This window comes from Asterias amurensis, chromosome 5 (assembly GCF_032118995.1).
Source record: "Asterias amurensis chromosome 5, ASM3211899v1".
Lineage (NCBI taxonomy): Eukaryota > Metazoa > Echinodermata > Asteroidea > Forcipulatida > Asteriidae > Asterias > Asterias amurensis.
Window position 1 is genome coordinate 7916862 of NC_092652.1, and position 20146 is coordinate 7937007.

Consider the following 20146-nt stretch of genomic DNA (forward strand, 5'->3'; position numbering starts at 1 on the left):
GTGTTCTGGAGAAATCAGCAGATTTACCCCAGCAACTGTACTCAGCGCTGATGTATAAATGAACACCTAATCTGTCGGAACCGCCCCTATTGTCTAAACCTAGACATCCCTTTGAACCCGAACCACTTTCCGTCCCTGAACCCCAAGGAAACTGGAATATTGAAGGTCTGCAAAAAAAACCAAATCAATTATTTTCTTCTTGTTATTCAATTTTGTTTTTCTCTCATTCTTTTCTTTCACCCCTGATGCGTTTTCAAGCAATGCATGTCATGTCATCGATCAACAAAATTAGCCTTCAAAGTCGTGCACCAAACGCGCACTCACAATACCCGTGAACTTTTACACCAGACTCCACCATTCATTCTTGATGGATGGTTGTCGTTATGTCAGTGGTGTCCGCGTCAGGTTTGTTCACTCTGCTGACTCTTCATCGAGTCGGACCAATCGGATGTACTTGTCTACACTTGAATGGGTTACAACCGTTCGTGTGTGACGAATGACCCGGTTTTTAATACATTTTTGGGGGAGATGGTATCTCACGCACGCGCAGTTTAGAGTATACCAGACAAGACAATGACCCCTTTTCGAAACCAAGGCTTCGGCTTCAGGCTCCGTCATCTCGTCCGAAGCCCCGATCTGAGCATGTACGCAAAGCACGGGCAATTGTATAAAAACAACCGCGGGCGGGGTAAGCCAACCTGAGACGAATCTGGGGCAGAAACCGAGGTTTCGAATAGGGCCTATGCTTGGCCCACTGAAGAAAGATATTTATTTTTATTTTTAGACATAACTCTGCGACGAAGGTAACACAAAAGTTGGGCGACGGATAAGTGACGATATCGTACCCGACGGTTTGAATTTTATTTGAACCTGTTGTGTTAAGCCAACGATGTTTTGGCTCAATATTGGCTAGTAGTTTGTATAATTGATACCATTTGGGCACACACCGTGACCCATAATTACTATAGAACTATACAATATTTCTGGTGCAAAGCGGATAGTTTGTAAACATTCATATGTAAACAATAATAGTTGCCCCCTTACTGGATCTACAATAGTTAGGTCATACCATTTCATAAAGCAATTAGAGTAAACAACCTTATTACGGGATTTAGGCCTATGTGCTGTGGAGATGAAATGTCACATACACGAGGGGGATTTATTGGCTCTTCGGTCTTAAGTCGGAAACTATGGTTGCCTTTGAAGAAATAAAGTTCAATCCAATGCAGCATTCATTTTGGTAGTTTTAATCACAAGAACGAAAGACAGAATCATAACAAAAGACAGAACCACTGAACAAATTATTGTAGTTTTGCCAAGTACAAAACAAGCAAAAAGTAAACGCAAAAAGCAACCGATGGTATCGATAATAAAATTAAAAAAAGGACGCGTGAACGCATGGCCTTTTCGAAACTGACAGTTTTAGCTCGGGCTCTGGTTTAGGCTCTTTGTCAGCCCGTTTTGAGTCCACATACCGAATGCACTCGTTTTCAGAACGACTTTCTAAGCATTAGCTGGAGCCGTTGGTCGTTCAGTGGTCCGGTCATGTAATTGTGCTCCAATGATCATCCTGTGACCGTTGACCTTTCTAAGGACAGACAGTTAGCTGCAAAGTATTCATGAACGACCGAAGTTTCTAAAAACAAAACTGCCAGAAAAGACAGTTTTCAGCGTGGATAACCCACATGGGGTCGATCACATCTTACGCGAGACATGGGTACGATACCAACAAGTTGAATCAATGTCTCTAGTGAGTCAAACTCGGGTCATGCCGTCTGTGACATTCCTAAAGAGGCCACGTTACAACTGAAGCTGTCACTTCTTATTCTTCCATGAGAGTACAGTCACACTCCACAATGTACTAGAGGACTATCAATCATTTGTAGGAATGCTCCACCATTGATAACAATCTTAAATTGATTTGCAAGAATATGTATTTATAGGCTCGGTTTAAGGTCGGTGTGCATACGAAAGAAAAAAAACTACACTTAAAAAAAAAAGGTCTGCTTGTACGGAAAGAAGCGTATTGCCGCCACATTAAAGGAACACGTTGCCTTGGATCGGTCGAGTTGGTCTTTGAAAAGCGTTTGTAACCGTTTTTTATAAAATGCATATGGGTAGAAAGATGTTGTAAAAGTAGAATACAATGATCCACACAAACATGCCTCAAAATTGCGTGGTTTTCCTTTTACCTTGACGACTAACACGTCGGCCATTTATGGGGGTCAAAATTTTGACTCCCATAAATGGCCGACCATGTTAGTTCGCACAGTAGAAGGAAAACCACGCAATTTCGAGGCAAACTTGTGTGGATCATTGTATTCTACTTTTACAACATCTTTCCAACCATATACATTTTATAAAAAACGGTTACAAACGCTTTTGTTTTGACCGACTCGTCCGATCCAAGGCAACGTGTTCCTTTAATAAAAAAAGACTCTCTCTCTTACACGATAAGTCTAACTCATCGTGTACGTACACGATAAAGCCAAGCTCGTGTCTGTACAGGATAAATGTTGTACTGCACAGTAACTTATCGTGTACATCCGCGATTATTTTTTGACTTTTCGTGCACGTACACGATAATTATTATGTACGTAAACGATCAGTCTGGACTGATCGCGTACGTACACTACGTAAACGATCAGTCATCGTGCACGTAAATGGAGTTTGCTATTTATGATCAAGTTCGGGTGGCGACTAGACTCGACTAGACCGACTAGACTAGCCAGAAACCATAGAGCATAGGGAGATTGACTACATCGAAGCATGCTCTGGAGCATGGTCGACTATGGTCAATTTGAGAGCTACGTCACACAGTTTCTGGTCAAGTCTGGTCGCTCGATCGAACTTGCCACATGTTGCGGCAGTACGTCTCCAATGCTTGAACGCTCTCACGTCCGAAAAGAAAATTGAACATTCTCGTCTGAATGTTCTGCCTCGTTGACATGGTAGTAAGGAAGTTTTGATGGGCGTGTTAAGTATACAAAACATGAGACAGTGCAATGTACTTTTTCAAAAGAGTAAACAAAAACAGGTTTTTTAGACGGACCACATTGGCGCTGCGACATGTCGGTGAAGTGTTCACGATGACGGCGGCATGGTATACACGTTGCACGTCTGTCACAGTACCTTACGCAAGCGCAAGAAATAATTATAATATATAATATATATTACAAAGCATAGAATTCGAACTGACTCTAGCTACCGGGCAATCTCGGAAGTATAGTTAAAGACACTGCTCTAGAAACGCAAGGGTCGTAGGCTCGAATCCCACCCGAGTAACATGTCTGTGATATTGCTAACACACATCGGTGTATAAATTATGGGTAGAAACCAAAATCAATAAATAAGATAATATAGGTGGACATTTTCATTATAAAGTTAACTGACTCGTAGTGGGGCAGATAGGGGAATTGTGCATTTTGATGGGCCATTGACTTTGGCACAAGTCATGAGAAACTTCGGTGTTGTTAACAATTGGGCCACAAATACTGGTAGAATAACAAGAATAATTCAAAAAGTTCACAATGGCTCACATAGGTGAATATCCAACCTATGTCTTCCTTTCCAGTGGTACGTCTGCTATGACCCTATATAATAGCAATATATCTTACACATTTTGTACTCTGACTGTGAGTTAAGTTCCCTTTCGTCCCAAGGCACAATCCTTCACCTAGTGCTGTCGGAGTTGTGCACAATTATATTAAAACAGAGATTCTGTAACATGGAAAAAAGAAATGAAAAAAAACCGAATCCGTATGTTAAAGGCAGTGGACACTATTGGTAATTACTCAAAATAATTATCAGCTTAAAATCTCACTTGATAATGAGTAATGGGGAGAGGTTGATAGTAAATTATTGTGAGAAACGGCTCCCTCTGAAGTGACTTATTTTTCGAGAAAGAAGTAATTTTCCACGAATTTGATTTCGAGACGCAAGTTTAGAACTTGAGGTCTCGAAATCAACCATCTAACTGCACACAAGTTCGTGTGACAAGGGTGTTTTTTTTTTTTCTTTCATTATTATCTCGCAACTTCGACGACCAATTGACCAATTGAGCTCAAATTTTCACAGGTTTGTTATTTCATGCATATGTTGAGATACACCAAGTGAGAAGACTGGTCTTTGACAATTACCAATAGTGTCCACTGTCTTTAAGTCAAGACGACCTGATCACTTTGTTTTCAGAAAAAATAAACGAGGGGAAAACAGCTGACATACTGAAAAGGCAAACTCTATGTTTCCACTTACTTTGAGGTAATGATTTGTACAAGTTAAAAGGTGGGCTACAGGGGCAGGGTCGAATGTTTGCTTCTACAATTGAAACAAATTTGAAAAGCCTGTTTTGTTTGCGTGTTTTTGATAAAGTTGACACCGATACATCATATCCAGAATCATCTGCACTCTAAGCACGATATCCCTTTTGTGAAGCACTGGTGCGTAGAGCGAAGTTTTGCAGTGATGATTTTTTTTTTTTACGAATAATATGAGGTTCAGACAGGGGGCGGAGAACTGTGTCCTTGTGGCGCGTCTAACTGCTCAAAGTTACCCTACACTAGTATTTGCCTAACATCAGTAAAGTTGGTAAGACACTGCCCTGAAATTGCAAAGGTATTGGGTTTGAACCCCACCGAGTAATAACTATACCTGTGATTTTTTTCACAGAACTCGGCGTATAATTATTTGTAAGACCCAAATTAATTTCATTGAAGTTGTTCTTACTATCTAACGGCTACGGCTAGATGTCCGTGTCACCACAAACAGGATGTCCTTCGCAACACACTTAGCAACATCCGTAGCCGTACACTGAAAAAAAATATCCGTAAAATTAACGGTACTTTACCTGGCATCTCGGGTGTGCCAAGTAAAGTGTCGTAAACTTCCACCGTGAAATTTACGGCACTTTACCTAGCACCCTAACTGCCAGGTAAAGTTCCGTAAATTTTACGGATATTTTTTAAACAGTGTATCCGTAGCCGTCAATTCAGATACAGCCTCAGTATGAAAGGTTGTGATGCTAAAAACAGAAAAAAACACTCACCGCTTTACACAGTGTCAGAGACAAGAAATTTATTATGATCAATTTCAGGCATCAAGGTGAGGCTAAACTTAGATTACTCCTTTGTATCAGCCTTACATCTGCCACAATGTTTAGGCTTTATTTCTTTGTCCACAATTCAAAACTCGAATATAGTTTGATAATCGAGTGGACCAGCGACCCTCACATCTTTTAAATGCACGTCTCGACAAAACAGACAAAATATTGAACCTATAGAAACATGTCAATTAAATCACCTATATGCGGCCTTAACTTTAATTCAAAAATGACTTTGCATTAACCGACTCGCCCTCTTTATATTAAGGGGAACCCGTAACTTATATAAAACTGTAACAATATAGGACGGTGTGTGACCGCATGGCACGGTACAAGCATTGTCAAAGTTCGGTTGTTCTTTTGTTGGACACGACTTTGACTCTGACGTTGGTTTCGAGTGATCGCACGCGCTTGCCTTGGAACAGGGGTTGTCTTTTCGTCTTTTTTCATAACCAGGGTCGTGTTTAGTCGTTATATGACGCTTGCATGGTTGGGTTGGGTTTGTCCGTGGACTCGCGGGGACCTTGACGAGAACGTATTTTAAAGTGATCGCGGCGACGACTTTGGGATCATTTTACGAAAGTTGTTCGTCATGGGTTTACAAGCCGTTCTTTTCACCGTGATAGGTGCGGTCATCCTCCTGTTGAACACACAAGGTAAGTTTGTTTTTGTGATACTTGTATAAAGTGAAGTTTATTGAGTGAATTTTTATAGGGTTTTTTTTTTTTATAAATTAAGCTCCACTTGAGCACAATATTAAATGCACTAACCACGTTTCATTACTTAGACTCATAATATTGATCAGCTTATCTTTATAGTATGCGGAACTTGCACGACTATGAGCCCTCCAGTATTGCAATACATTCAATCACGGGCATCCCATTTTTATTTTTCGGGGTCTTAAAACAAAGGAGGCATCTTCGTTAGTTAAATCAGCCAACAAATTTCCCACTACGGGAGCACAGCATTCAGCCAGGACCTCTCAATGTCCTCAAGTTGTGTTTGATTTGATCTAATTTAATTTGGAAACAAATAAAAATTATTCTCACAGCCAGTAGGCTAATTTACGTGACTTGTACAGGTTCAAAAAGAAACCAATAAAACACAATAAAGAAATTACAAGTAAAAACAAACCATTAAAATACACAAAACAAATTAACATCAAAGGTAAAGATTAAAGTTTAAAATTAATCACTAACACTCCAATATTTGTAAAACAATGTTTCAACATTTTTTGCAAGAAATTTCAATAGGGATTCTAAAAACAGTCTGGGTTTTTTGGATATGTTGATAAATAAAAAAATAAAGCTTTTAAGAGACTGCACTGGAGCACGAGAGAAAGTTTCTAAGGCGCGGCGGTAGTTCATTGTGCAAAACCCACGCAAAAAATACTTACACCTGCCTTTGTAATAAGAAAGTGTATTTTTTTTAATCAATGTAGTATTTATTAGGAAACTGGTGGGGAGTTGTATACTGGTGTAGCACTTAGTAGTATTGGAGAGTTAGTCTGGCTCGATAAAGCAATACACAAAGGTGACGCCATTTGGGGGTTCTGTCACTTGCATCCCTGAATCAAGAAATTGGGATGGAAGCGGGCAGGTGGTGATCCTACTTCGATGTAAGTGGGACCATTTACATACGACACACAACGAATTGTGGGACCAGCTTGATATTAAAGGCACTGGACAAACACCTTTGGTAGTTTTTTAAGACCAGTATTCTCACTTGGTGTATCCCAACGTATCAAACCTGTGAGCATTTTTATTCAATTGGCTTCGAAGCTGCAAGAGAAAAATGATAGAAAAACACCCTCGTTGCACAAATTTGTGCGCTTTCAGATGCCTAAATAAAGTCTTCTGCTTTTCACAATGTTTTATAAGTATCAACAGCTTTCGAGTGACCGTTACCAAGTTAGTTTAACATTATTTCGCGTAATTTATTAATACCGATAGTGTAAAGTGCCTTCAAAAACATCAAGTAATATTGTGGATCGTGAACAGACACAGACTTTAGCAAATTTGGGAGGGGTGTGACCCCAATCATCCAAATCCCCCCCCCCCCCCCCCCAATGCCACCCACACACAAATAATTTGACTCCGAAATTATTGTAGTGCGTAACCCAGTGATAAGCCTTCTGGTAAGCCTACTGGTCTAAGTCCGTTTGAATCTTCCACTTTGGTAATTGGATATAGTTGATGGAAATTTGCACCGGGAATTTACATAGAAAATAATAATTTTGGTTTTACCCATTGTTTTTCAATTCAACTCAATTCATAAATGGTTTATTAAAACATGACTCGCAGTTAAAAACTGAACTGCACATGTCAACATCATAATATGTTAAAAAAAATACATAAAGTAGAAGTTAACAAAGAAAAGGACATCAAATAAGAAATTATTATTATATACATTGACACCCGATGTGTGTAATACCCGGTACTTTCTCGAGTCATGTGCGAGAGAATAACAGGGATCATAAAGGTTATGGGTTCGAATCCAACCAGATTAATATTTCTGTGATTTGTTTTCGCAGAGCTTGGGAAAGTACTCAGTATACAGTGCTTACACAATTGAATTTGGAAGTTTTTGTAACATAGGGTTTCGGTTAGAAATAAAACGAAAAGTTACTGCCCAACTTTTTGTGATTTAGGGGGAAGTTAAGATCGGAGGTAAAACGACTCCCTCCCCAAGATAATTAGAAACGCAAATGCAATTTTTAGGAGATTATTAAAGCGTGAACACATTTTACTTTGAAACCCTGAGTAGGTTAACGTGTCTGTAGTCGTTAAAACTGTTCTGTATTTGTTTCACAAAACGAGCCCCCATCAACCTTAATGTCACGCCTGTGGGTTTTCATTCAGCACTTCTCTCTATACAAACCGAAACTGCAACTTTTGTATTTGTTTAACAAAATACCAGCAGGCAGAATTGCTCTATAGTCTATGATTATATTATAATAAGTTCAGTCATGTATAACTTTAAAAAACATGGCTTTGGGCTTTTCACTGGCGTTCACGCGAAACGTTGCACTCAAGCAAGTGAAGCGTGCCGCATAGAATATGACTGGTTAAGTTTGTAACTAAAGATGAGGGTCGTTCACAACTAGACAGTTATACGCCAAGGACACCTGCTTTTAGAAATGGAGTACTTACAGCTCAGCGTAATTTAACTTTTCACCTGTATATAATTGATATAAGTTTGAATTAAGTTTTGCGGTTTTAACTTTCAAAACATTCAGCTATCCTCTGGCAGACTAAATAAACTTCGAGGCCCGTATGCTACCAAGGTTTCCATCTGAGATAGAGCGTATCCCTCTAATAAAACATTGTTGGTTTTTATTTACACTTGAACAATACATGATTAATGTGGCATCACATGTAGGAACACGTCGATTCAGGTACTTTCTGCCAAAAATTAAAACCAAGTCAAGTAAATAAAAGTGCACAAAATATGCACTTAGCTCCTGTGACCCTGCAATCAGTGGGAGCAAGCAGTAGCAGTGTCATTTTACGTATCAATCTGTATCATTTTGTCCAGGCTAACATTTTGAAAATAAATCAATTCAAATAATTTGTCAGCAATATATCGCACATTTTGTTCATGTTTGAGTTGCAAGGGAGAAACAAATCTGCCCCCCCCCCCTCTTTTTCGTTTGGTTTGTATTTCGTAATGTTTTTCTGTAATAAAAACAAAACATTTGTATAAAGCTCTGTAGCACAATTCAGCCTTTGGCTGCGAAGTTTGACAATATTGAATATTTTAATAAACCAATAATATAACAAATGATACATTAATCTGATCCTTTCCACTTTTTGGCTGGGTTTGAGCAACAATGTAGAAAAACGGCAAAAAGTTAACCTTTTGAAAATAACTTGAGGAAAAGTTGCTATAAATTTATGACCACGATTGTAGTCAAAAATTAATCTGTTTACTGTATACTTTCACCTCCTCAGGTACACTGTCTGCTCACCACGACCCACATCAGATTCACCACCGTCGTCATCATCAAACCTCCCCATCGAGCAGTGACGCCAATACTCGGTCTCCTCCTCATGGAGCTGCTCTGCTTCAAGATGCAGCGGCGTCCGATGCTTCCATGGACAGCAAAGGAGATGCTCAAGAAGACACTGAACGAGAGGGCAGGCAACACCATCATCACCATCATCATCCACACCACAACGATTCTCATTCCATTTCAACGTCATCGGACCTTGAGGAAACTCTAGCAAAAGACGAGGCGCAAGCTGCAGAAGCTTGGGCTTTTCTCCAGGGAGACGACCCGAGACAAGGGCACGTCGACCATCTTGCTTTGGGAGAAACAGACCTCGAGAAAGCCAGCATCAAGGAGAGTGAAACCCAAGACAAACCCATCAACCAAAACTCACCAAATAATCAGGGCACGGGGTCAAAAACTTCGATCGAGAGTGACAGTAGTGGCATTCATCCTGAAGACACAATTATTATCGACGCTCAGAACAGCACCAAGTACGTTTCTGAATTTCTTCGTTTCTTCAACATATCGCTACCATCCATTCCTGCAGATGAAAGCCTTGAACTATCAACCAAGCAAACCACTTCTCTCATGGAAGATCCAGCACAGACCTCGGCCAAACCTACTCCAGACATTTTGCATGAAAGTACCACACCATTTTTCGGCAGCACAGGCAAGCCTGTCGACAAAGACGTCGTTGACACAACCATTGCCAGTGAAAGTACTTTTGTGACAACATCCCCTTTAAGGCAAACATCTCAATCAGTGACAACACAACTGATAAGCAGCCCAATCAAGCCTGTCGGCACAGACATTATCGACATAGTCATAGGGGGTGAAGAGAGTGCTAACACAACAACACCTTCAATGCAAACATCTAAGTCGGTGACAACACACGGCACGACTCAATCTACAAGCACCTCAGGCAAGCCTGTCGATACAGACATTATCGACATTGTTCTAGAGGGTGAAGAAAGTGCTAACGCAACAACACGTTTAGTGGAAACATCTGCTTCAGCAACGACACAAGGCACGACTCAATCCACAAGCACCTCAGTCAAGCCTGTCGATACAGACATTATCGACATAGTTCTAGAGGGTGGAGATAGTGCTAACACCTCTACACCCTTAAAGCACACATCTCCATCAGTGACACCACAAGGCACGACTCAATCCACAAGCACCTCAGTCAAGCCTGTCGACACAGACATTATCGACACAGTCCTAGGGGGCGAAGAGAGTGCTAACACAGCAACACCTTCAATGAAAACATCTTCGTCAGTGACAACACAAGGCACGACTCAATCTACAAGCACTTCAGTCAAGCCTGTCGACACAGACATTATCGACATAGTCCTAGGGGGTGAAGAGAGTGCTAGCACCTCTACACCTTTAATACAAACATCTCCATCAGTGACATCACAAGGCACGGATCAATCCACAAGAACCTCAGTCAAGCCTGTCGACATAGACATTATCGACATAGTCCTAGAGGGTGAAGATAGTGCTAACGCAACAACTGCTTTAATGGAAACATCTTCGTCAGTGACAACACAAGACACGACTCAATCTACAAGCACTTCAGTCAAGCCTGTCGACACAGACATTATCGACATAGTCATAGGGGGTGAAGAGAGTGCTAACACAACAACACCTTCAATGCAAACATCCAAGTCGGTAACAACACACGGCACGACTCAATCTACAAGCACCTCAGTCAAGCCTGTCGATACAGACATTATCGACATTGTTCTAGAGGGTGAAGAAAGTGCCAACGCAACAACACGTTTAATGGAAACATCTGCTTTAGCAACGACACAAGGCACGACTCAAACCACAAGCACCTCAGTCAAGCCTGTCGATACAGACATTATCGACATAGTCCTAGAGGGTGAAGAGAGTGCTAACACAACAACACCTTCAATGCAAACATCCAAGTCGGTGACAACACACGGCACGACTCAATCTACAAGCACCTCAGGCAAGCCTGTCGATACAGACATTATCGACATAGTTCTAGAGGGTGGAGATAGTGCTAACATCTCTACACCTTTAATGCAAACATCTCCATCAGTGACAACACAAGGCACGACTCAATCCACAAGCACCTCAGTCAAGCCTGTCGATACAGACATTATCGACATAGTTCTAGAGGGTGGAGATAGTGCTAACATCTCTACACCTTTAATGCAAACATCTCCATCAGTGACAACACAAGGCACGACTCAATCCACAAGCACCTCAGTCAAGCTTGTCGATACAGACATTATCGACATAGTCGTAGAGGGTGAAGATAGTGCTAACACAACAACACCTTCAATTAAATCATCTTCGTCAGTTACAACACAAGGCACGACTCAATCTACAAGCACTTCAGTCAAGCCTGTCGACACAGACATTATAAACATAATCATAGAGAGTGAAGAGAGTACTAACACAACAACACCTTTAATGCAAACATCTCCATCTGTGACAACACAAGGCACGACTCAATCCACAAGCACCTCAGTCAAGCCTGTCGATACAGATATTATCAACATAATCGTAGAGAGTGAAGAGAGTACTAACACAACAACACCTTTAATGCAAACATCTCCATCAGTGACAACACAAGGCACGACTCAATCCACAAGCACTTCAGTCAAGCCTGTCGATACAGATATTATCAACATAGTCCTAGAGGGTGAAGAAAGTGCTAAAACAACAACACCTTTAATGCAAACATCTCCATCATTGACAACACAAGGCACGACTCAATCCACAAGCACCTCAGTCATGCCTGTCGATACAGACATTATCAACATAGTTCTAGAGGTTGAAGATAGTGCTAACGCAACAACTGCTTTAATGCAAACATCTCTTTCAGTTTCAACACAAAGCACGAGCAAGTCTACAAGCACCTCATTCGAGCCTGTTGACACAGACATTATCGACATAGAGGGTGAAGAAAGTGCTAACACAACAACACTTTTTATAGAAGCATCTCCATCAGTGACAATACAAGGCACGACTCAATCTAGAAGCACATCATCAGTCAAGCCTGTCGATACAGACCCTATCGACATATTCCTAGGGGGTGAAGAGAGTACCAACACAACGACACCACGGTCAGTGCAACAAGCTACCCAGTCAACAAGCAGCTTGACACCAATTTCTGGCAGTTCAGTCAAAGCATACACAACATTACCCACAACAGTCCATACTGAAAAAGCTGCGTCGAATGGAACGAACTATTTTGTTGATAAGACAGAAACACTTAACATACAAGATGGGACCTTAAAGGAACAGCGTGTCACCCCTCCTGATAGGCCCAGCAGTCTAACAAGCACCAGCCAATCTGTCACCAACGACACACAAACACATTTTGTGTTTTTTGAAGTTGAAATTATTGAAGAACATGTACGAGACCCAGTATTAAAAACGACACCCCCAACACCAACATTTCATCGTAGTGCGACACCAAGCGGCACTTCGAAACAAACCGAAGTCACCTCGAAAACTACTGCACCACCAACATCTGCTGCAAGTTCATCAGGTCAGCCTATAGTCAGAGTAGAGAACGGCAGTGGATTCAACAAGGGTACAACTACATTGTCAAGCAAGCACACGACACTGCCGCCAAGAACACAGCAAAGTACTACATCAACCAGTACCATCTCGGTTCAGCATGATAAACAAGACATCGAAGAAAAAGATGGTGGGTCGGGAGAAGTGTATGTCAGTCCAGTTTCTGCAACCAAGCACAATACAGCACCACCTACTACATCTACGAGCAGCTCAACAACAGCTCTTCATCCAGAACCAGAACCAACTGTAAAGAATCAGTCAGTGGTTCCAGTCGTGCTTGCTGCAGAACCAGAACCAACACCTGAGCATACACCTGAACCAACAACAACTTTTCATTCAGAACCAGAAACAACTCAAAAGAATCAGTCAGTGGTTCCAGTCGTGCTTGTGGCAGAACCAGAACCAACGCCTAAGCATACACCTGAACCAACAACAGCTTTTCAGTCAGAACTAGAACCAACTCAAAAGAATCAGTCAGTGGTTCCAGTCGTGCTTGTGGCAGAACCAGAACCAACGCCTAAGCGTACACCTGAACCAACCACAGCTTTTCATTCAGAACTAGAACCAACTCAAAAGAATCAGTCAGTGGTTCCAGTCGTGCTTGTGGCAGAACCAGAACCAACGCCTAAGCATACACCTGAACCAACAACAGCTTTTCATTCAGAACCAGAACCAACTGAAAAGAGTCAGTCGGTGGTTCCAGTCGTGCTTGCTGCAGAACAAGAACCAACGCCTGAGCATACACCTGAACCAACCACAGCTTTTCATTCAGAACCAGAACCAACTCAAAAGAATCAGTCAGTGGTTCCAGTCGTGCTTGTGGCAGAACCAGAACCAACGCCTATGCATACACCTGAACCAACCACAGCTTTTCATTCAGAAGCAGAACCAACTCAAAAGAATCAGTCAGTGGTTCCAGTCGTGCTTGTGGCAGAACCAGAACCAACGCCTCAGCAAACACCTGAATCAGTAACAGCTTTTCATCCAGAACCAGACCCAACTCAAAAGAATCAGTCAGTGGTTCCAGTCGTGCTTGTGGCAGAACCAGAACCAACGCCTAAGCATACACCTGAACCAACAACAGTTTTTCATTCAGAACTAGAACCAACTCAAAAGAATCAGTCAGTGGTTCCAGTCGTGCTTGTGGCAGAACCAGAACCAACGCCTAAGCATACACCTGAACCAACCACAGCTTTTCATTCAGAACTAGAACCAACTCAAAAGAATCAGTCAGTGGTTCCAGTCGTGCTTGTGGCAGAACCAGAACCAACGCCTAAGCATACACCTGAACCAACAACAGCTTTTCATTCAGAACCAGAACCAACTCAAAAGAATCAGTCAGTGGTTCCAGTCGTGCTTGTGGCAGAACCAGAACCAACGCCTCAGCAAACGCCTGAATCAGTAACAGCTTTTCATTCAGAACCAGAACCAACTCTTAAGAATCAGTCAGTGATTCCAGTCGTGCTTGTTGCACAACCAGAACCAACGGCCGAGCATACACCAGAATCAACAGCAGCTACTCATTCAGAACCAGGAACTACTCAAAATGAGCATTCACGGGTTCCAGTCATGATTCAAGCAGATACAGAGCCAACGTCCACGATTAAGCCTGTTCAAACAGACTTCTTGCAAACAGAACCAAAAGCATCGTCTGAATCACAGCCATTGCTGCCCATAGTTCCACTTGACACGACTGCAAAGCCAGCGAGCAGCCCCAGATCAGAATCATCAACAATGAGCATTCCCACAACAGTCCACTCTGCAATTGACTCCATAAAAGACAAGGTGACTCCACTCCACACGGAAACGACTGCAATGCTTGCGAGCAGTCCAAAATCAGAATCAACAGCCGTATCGGAACCATTGTCGACAACTTCTCCATCGCAAAGAAGCAATCCCACTGCAATGACTGCAAGACTACGGAGTAGTCCCACGTCGGAATCAACACCCGTATCAAAACCGTTGTCGACAACTCCCCCATCTCTAAAGAGCAATCCTACTGCACCTGTGATCGACCTGATAAGTGACGAAGTCAGTCACTCATCGTCGACTCCACTTCAAACGGATAGTAGCGTTACAACTCGCCTAGTATCGACACATGCCAGTACGAAAGCCACCGCGGTAGCTATGTCGACAAGAAGACTAAACGAGGCCGATGACATCGGAGTTAAGTTCACCGGAAAGTTTCGTATTCTTATCGTGGATGGAGAGCTTGCTGTGTATACGTCAGACCTGAAAGATCCCAACTCTCCAAAATACAACATGTTCGCCGACATCGTTCGCACTGCGGTAAGTCATCATTGCTTTCTAGTGATTGTTTCGAAGTCAACAAATGTTGAGATGAATCAAGTTTCTTACCAGACCTTATTGCAAATACTCGGTACGCGCACAATATACGTGAAATGAGGTGCATGCTGGTCTAGCTAGCTTTCAAATTTAGGCACTAGCTAGACCAGCATGCACCTCGTTCGACAGTTTGCGCTTGCGCAATGGTATTTGCGAAAAGGTCTTTACCAACCACATTGAATTGCATAAACAAGTGATAAAACATTCCAACAAGTACAGCAACTCTGTTTTCAGTCGCCCCATCACGATCAATTTAGTTTAAGCATCAAGTGCGCAATAGTCCATTTTGGAACGTTATAATAAAACCCTGCCATTCGACTACTGTCAATGCTTTATAACAATGTCTACCTATAGACTAGTCATAATACTGAGGGATAAACTAACTAATAGCGATCCAACAGTACTCCAGATGGTCTTGATATTGTATTTCACCAATCGGATTTCACCATTCAGGGAAGGATCGACTTATGGATATTTGGACGGGTTGGGTCAGGTGTGCCCCACACAAATAACATTGTTATTTCTTACACGACAGACCAAGGGTATTTGTGTTCGAGTTCCCTTGGAGACAGCGGATCAGTCTATGTTGTACAAAATCAAGCGGATAAACGACCTTGCCCTGGCGACTCAAACTTTTAAAGTATTTGATGTCAAGGATTAGGAACTATTAACACCGTCTAATCATGACAAAACACTCCGTTTACACGTGTTATATGCATATATCTCGACAGGTCTTGGAAGCCCTGAGCGACTACGGAAACTACATCGGGAATTGCCAAGTGGTGAAGTACGCCCCCGGCAGCGTCATTGCGTACTACGACCTCAAGGTCAGCGAGGGCGCCCAAATCACCTCGCCTGATATCAGGACACAACTGATCAGTTCCTTCAACTACTCGGACAAACCAGTGTTCTCCAGAGTGAGCGTGGACCTGCAATCATTCACAGTGACAAGTGAGTTTGTTTGTAGCTCTCTGGTGATGACTCTTAGAGTTTAAAGGCAGTGGACACTATTGGTAATTACTTAAAATAATTATTGGCATAAAACCTTACTTGATTACGAGTAATGGGGAGAGGTTGATGGTATAAAACATTGTGAGAAACAGCTCCCTCTGAAGTGCCATAGTTTTAGAGAAAGACGTAATTTTCCACGAATTTGATTTCGAGACCTCAGATTTAGAACTTGAGGTCTCGAAATCAACCATCTAAACGCACACAACTTCGTGTGGTAAGTGTTTTTTTTTTCTTTCATTATAATCTCGCAAGTTCGATGACCGATTGAGCTCAAATTCTCACAGGTTTGTTATTTTATGCTTATGTTGAGATACACCAACTGTGAAGGCTAGTCTTTGACAATTACCAATAGTGTCCACTGCCTTTAACATTAATTTTGGGTTTATTCAAGGTAATACAATGAAGCAGACTTCAGATGAGTTGGTCTGTTTTTCTTTTATCAAAGGGGATGGGGATGAGAGGATGTTAACCACACATAATTGACACAAACATGGGGATTCGTCCATTATGTTCATTCGCTCTAACTTCACATGCTCCCTTCACAGAATACTTTACTTTCAAAATGTTGCGGAAGACATTGCAAGGGGCGAGATTATTAAGTTGTAGTTAAAAATCCACAACACTAAGCAAAAGCTCAAGCATTGCTCATCTCAAGAAACAATCAAATACAGAAGGAAAGTCAATTACTTTGAAATTTGAAAGGGATCTAACTGATAACAGTATCAACCTGATTATAGATCGGATGCCCTACAAGGGACAAGGGAAAAGAAGAATGACATAAATTACGAATATTTGTTAGGTATGACCTCAGTCAATCACTCATCAAGCACTTCGCTGAGATACTTGTAGCGTTTGACGTGTGGTCGTGTAAAGTTCACAAGCTTGTATGTTTTCTCATTTTTTATTTCCAGGAATTCAAGAGAGCGACGGCGAACTTCCAACGAATGACGGTAATTATTCACTGCATTTTATTATTATAAGTTTGCTACTCCCTATAAAGATTTCTCGCAAATTCATTCCCTGATCATAATCAAAGCAGAATTATGCATTCGTCTCACAAGGCTTTGTATGTGTCTTTAAGGCAACTTTAATCATCTTGTTCTATTTTAGTTTCGAGCTCAAAACGCATTGTTTTATCTCTTAACGTAAAGGAGTGAAAAATTATCACTCTTTACATCTTGAATTACCCTCAAATAGCTCTTTAAAAAGAGTGGCGGGTATTTCACTTTTTTAGAGGGGTCTCACTACAGGACAGAGTGAAAAATCACTCAAAAAGATAAATCACTCAAAAAGATGCACACTTCAATCGAAAAAGAGTTGTCCCTCATATTGCTCTTCAAATAGTGCTTTTTTACTCTTTTGAAGTTAGGGAGTTGGAAAGCAATTTGCGCCAAATAAATTACTTCTGATTATTTATCGACTGAATTTGTAATTCACAACAAAAACTAATTTCGAACCCCGTGTTCTTTTTTTTTTTTTTTGCTTCAGCTTCCAAACATGATGACGTTGGGGGTCTAGGCACCGGCGGTGTGGTGGCCATTGTACTGACGTGTATTCTACTAGCATTCGTCATTGTCGGCTTGATCATCCTCGTCGAAGTTCGCGAGAACAGGCGAGAAAAGAGGAGAACAGTAACAGCCGGGAAGTATGAAGTAACGGACAATGATGGAACAGGTTCTCCAGTGTAAAACAATGCTTTTTTTTTTAACACAGCCTCAAAGATTTGTTGTATAGCTGCTGATACTATAAAAACTATAGGCCTTATGCACATGACGTCATTTCAGTACGGCGCCCCCGCATTGAGGTCAAACGGAGGTTGTTCATTATCCAATCTATGTGCGTTTCGATTGTTTCGTCACCGTTTGACCTCAAAGATGGCGGCTGGATGACGTCAATGCATAAGGTATATTTTAAAACACCTAGATAACATAAAAGGGACACGTTGCCTTCAAATGGTCGCTTTTGGCTATCAAAAAGCGTTTGTTATGAAATGAATATGGTTGGAAATATGTTTTAAAGTTGTTTTTAAAATGTTTTAAAAATGTTTTTTTAAGTTGTGTAGTTATCCTTTTACTTTGTGAACTGTTATAACACAATCCTCTTCTTTGTAAAACCATGACTTTAAAACGTCTTTTCAACCATAGTTTATTTCATAGCAAATGCTTTGAAACACTATTTATAGCCAATAAAAGTGCCCAAATCAAGGCACCGTGCCCCTTTTAGTTTAAATCAACCACCAAGTGACATGTCTCGTCCCCAATATAGAAAGTACTTGTGGGTAAGGGTTTCTAGTAAAAATAATAACAAATAAAAAATGGGTCAGAATTGACCAGGAACCCGGGTCCCGTGGGCCTTGACCAATTTCTGGGTCAGTATGACCAGGAACCTGTGTCAAACAAAAAGCCAGATTCCGGGTTGAAATCCGAATGTTTTGTTATAACCTGTTTCCAGGTGAACCTGACCCAGAAGTTGATCAAGCCCATTGACAACCTGAATCCGAGTTAATTTTGACCCGGAAGTTTTTTAGAGTGTATCGTGATATATATTTCAAAACTTGGTTCTGGGTGTTGCGAACGTATTGCATGGCGTTTTATGCACACAATAACTGCTTAGCAAAGATAATAAGCTGTGAACCAGTTAAGTCATAAATTCAGTACGTTGGATGATCTTTCTGTTAACTCATGTTGTGCTTATCGGCTTTTTGAAATCGACGGTAGATTTCTCTTTGGCAAAAAAGACCGAATGATACGTCGAAACAACACTTGGGTGGTGATCCCGAGATGGACCATGAATGTGGGATATAAGATGGGGAGTTGGGGAGGGGGTTGGTGTGGTGGAGGGGGGGGGGGGGGTAGGATGAGGGTTGGGTTGGGGTGGGGTAAATTCACCAACTGAGAAAGGGGTGAGGGAAAATGGGAGGGTCAAAGTTTTTGGTTCATCATTGTATAGTTAATCTGTATTTTTGTTTGTTATACTAATTCTGGCATGTAACACTTGGCCGGAATGTTAAACGCAATTCACTATACTGAAATAAATATCTGGGTTTTACTTGGGGGATATTAATGAAAACACCGTCTTGCCTTTGTCTAATTGAACTTACAATCTAAGGTTTTTGGCTGAATGTTTTATCAGTAGGTAAGTTAAGGAGTTGTTAGAATTATGTAATATTTGTGTCAGGGTAAAACAAAATATATTGTCTTAAACCTTTTTGGTACTATATTAATTAAAGTCATGCTGCTCTGTCAAATTTGTTGCCGATTTTACCCCCAACAAAGTTAATCTTAAAACAATCGTTTTGGTACAATCGAAATATAAACATTCATTCTATACTACACACGCATATATTCCGCCAATTTTAAAGGAACATTACAGAATTAGTTTTGCTTGCAAACAATTTGCTAGTAGTGTAAGCACTTCATGTAATCCACCATATACATAAACTGACAAACCTCTAGAAAATTGAGATCGATCGGCCATCCGGGTCACGAGAGAACAGTGAAACACCAATTCAAAATTTTGCATTGCATCGATCGATGACAACAAAAAATGAATAAAACGCTCAATGAGCGATCAGCTCCAAACGCGAAATTAGATTATTTATTTCTCATCAAAGTTATGAAATTTCAGACAGAAATATTTTTAAACGATATTTTCTACTATCATCATCATTAGACAGTGCAAGTTTTATGTAAATCTGTGATCTTCACGATTTTTGTTTCTTACCAATTTTGTAACGTTCCTTTAATTGTAGCTAACTATTATTGTTAGTTACTACTATTATTATTTTTGTTTACAATTTTGTGCATTTTGCTGCGCAATGTCCGGTGCGTGTGTGGAGGGTCTGCTAGTTTTTCGTTTTAAATCTGCATTAACAAAATTTACCATCGGGCTTATCTTACCAGATATAACTTAATAATAATTACCTATGTTTTTTTACATGCTTTGTACATAAATACTTAAATGCTGAAATATCTCCTAAACGTTTTCATGCCGCAATATTCCTAGTTATTAATAAGGGGATTGGTGTATGTTTTAAAATCATTGAATAAAGTTTTGTTGCAACAAATGTTGACGTTAAAGGATTGTATTATGTTGTTTCAACACATTGCCTTTTTATGTTTGCAGATTTATAT

At 40.9% G+C, this 20146-nt stretch overlaps 1 protein-coding gene across 1 annotated transcript; it reads left to right on the plus strand.

Moving 5' to 3' along the window:
• Window positions 1-5593: 5593 nt before the first annotated feature.
• Window positions 5594-18812, plus strand: LOC139937029 (uncharacterized). Its single transcript, XM_071931977.1, has 5 exons — window positions 5594-5754; window positions 9052-14945; window positions 15734-15953; window positions 16925-16963; window positions 17502-18812. The coding sequence occupies exons 1-5, from the start codon at window positions 5691-5693 to the stop codon at window positions 17699-17701; spliced, it is 6417 nt and encodes a 2138-aa protein (XP_071788078.1). The 5' UTR covers window positions 5594-5690; the 3' UTR covers window positions 17702-18812.
• The last annotated feature ends 1334 nt before the right edge of the window (window positions 18813-20146 follow it).

Excerpts from the sequence above, each read along its gene's own strand:
- LOC139937029 (XM_071931977.1), top strand. The coding sequence starts at position 5,691 with ATGGGTTTACAAGCCGTTCTTTTCACCGTGATAGGTGCGGTCATCCTC. Across the intron at positions 14,946-15,733 it reads CCGACATCGTTCGCACTGCG|GTCTTGGAAGCCCTGAGCGA; the intron begins GTAAGTCATCAT and ends ATATCTCGACAG. Across the intron at positions 16,964-17,501 it reads CGAACTTCCAACGAATGACG|CTTCCAAACATGATGACGTT; the intron begins GTAATTATTCAC and ends TTTTTGCTTCAG.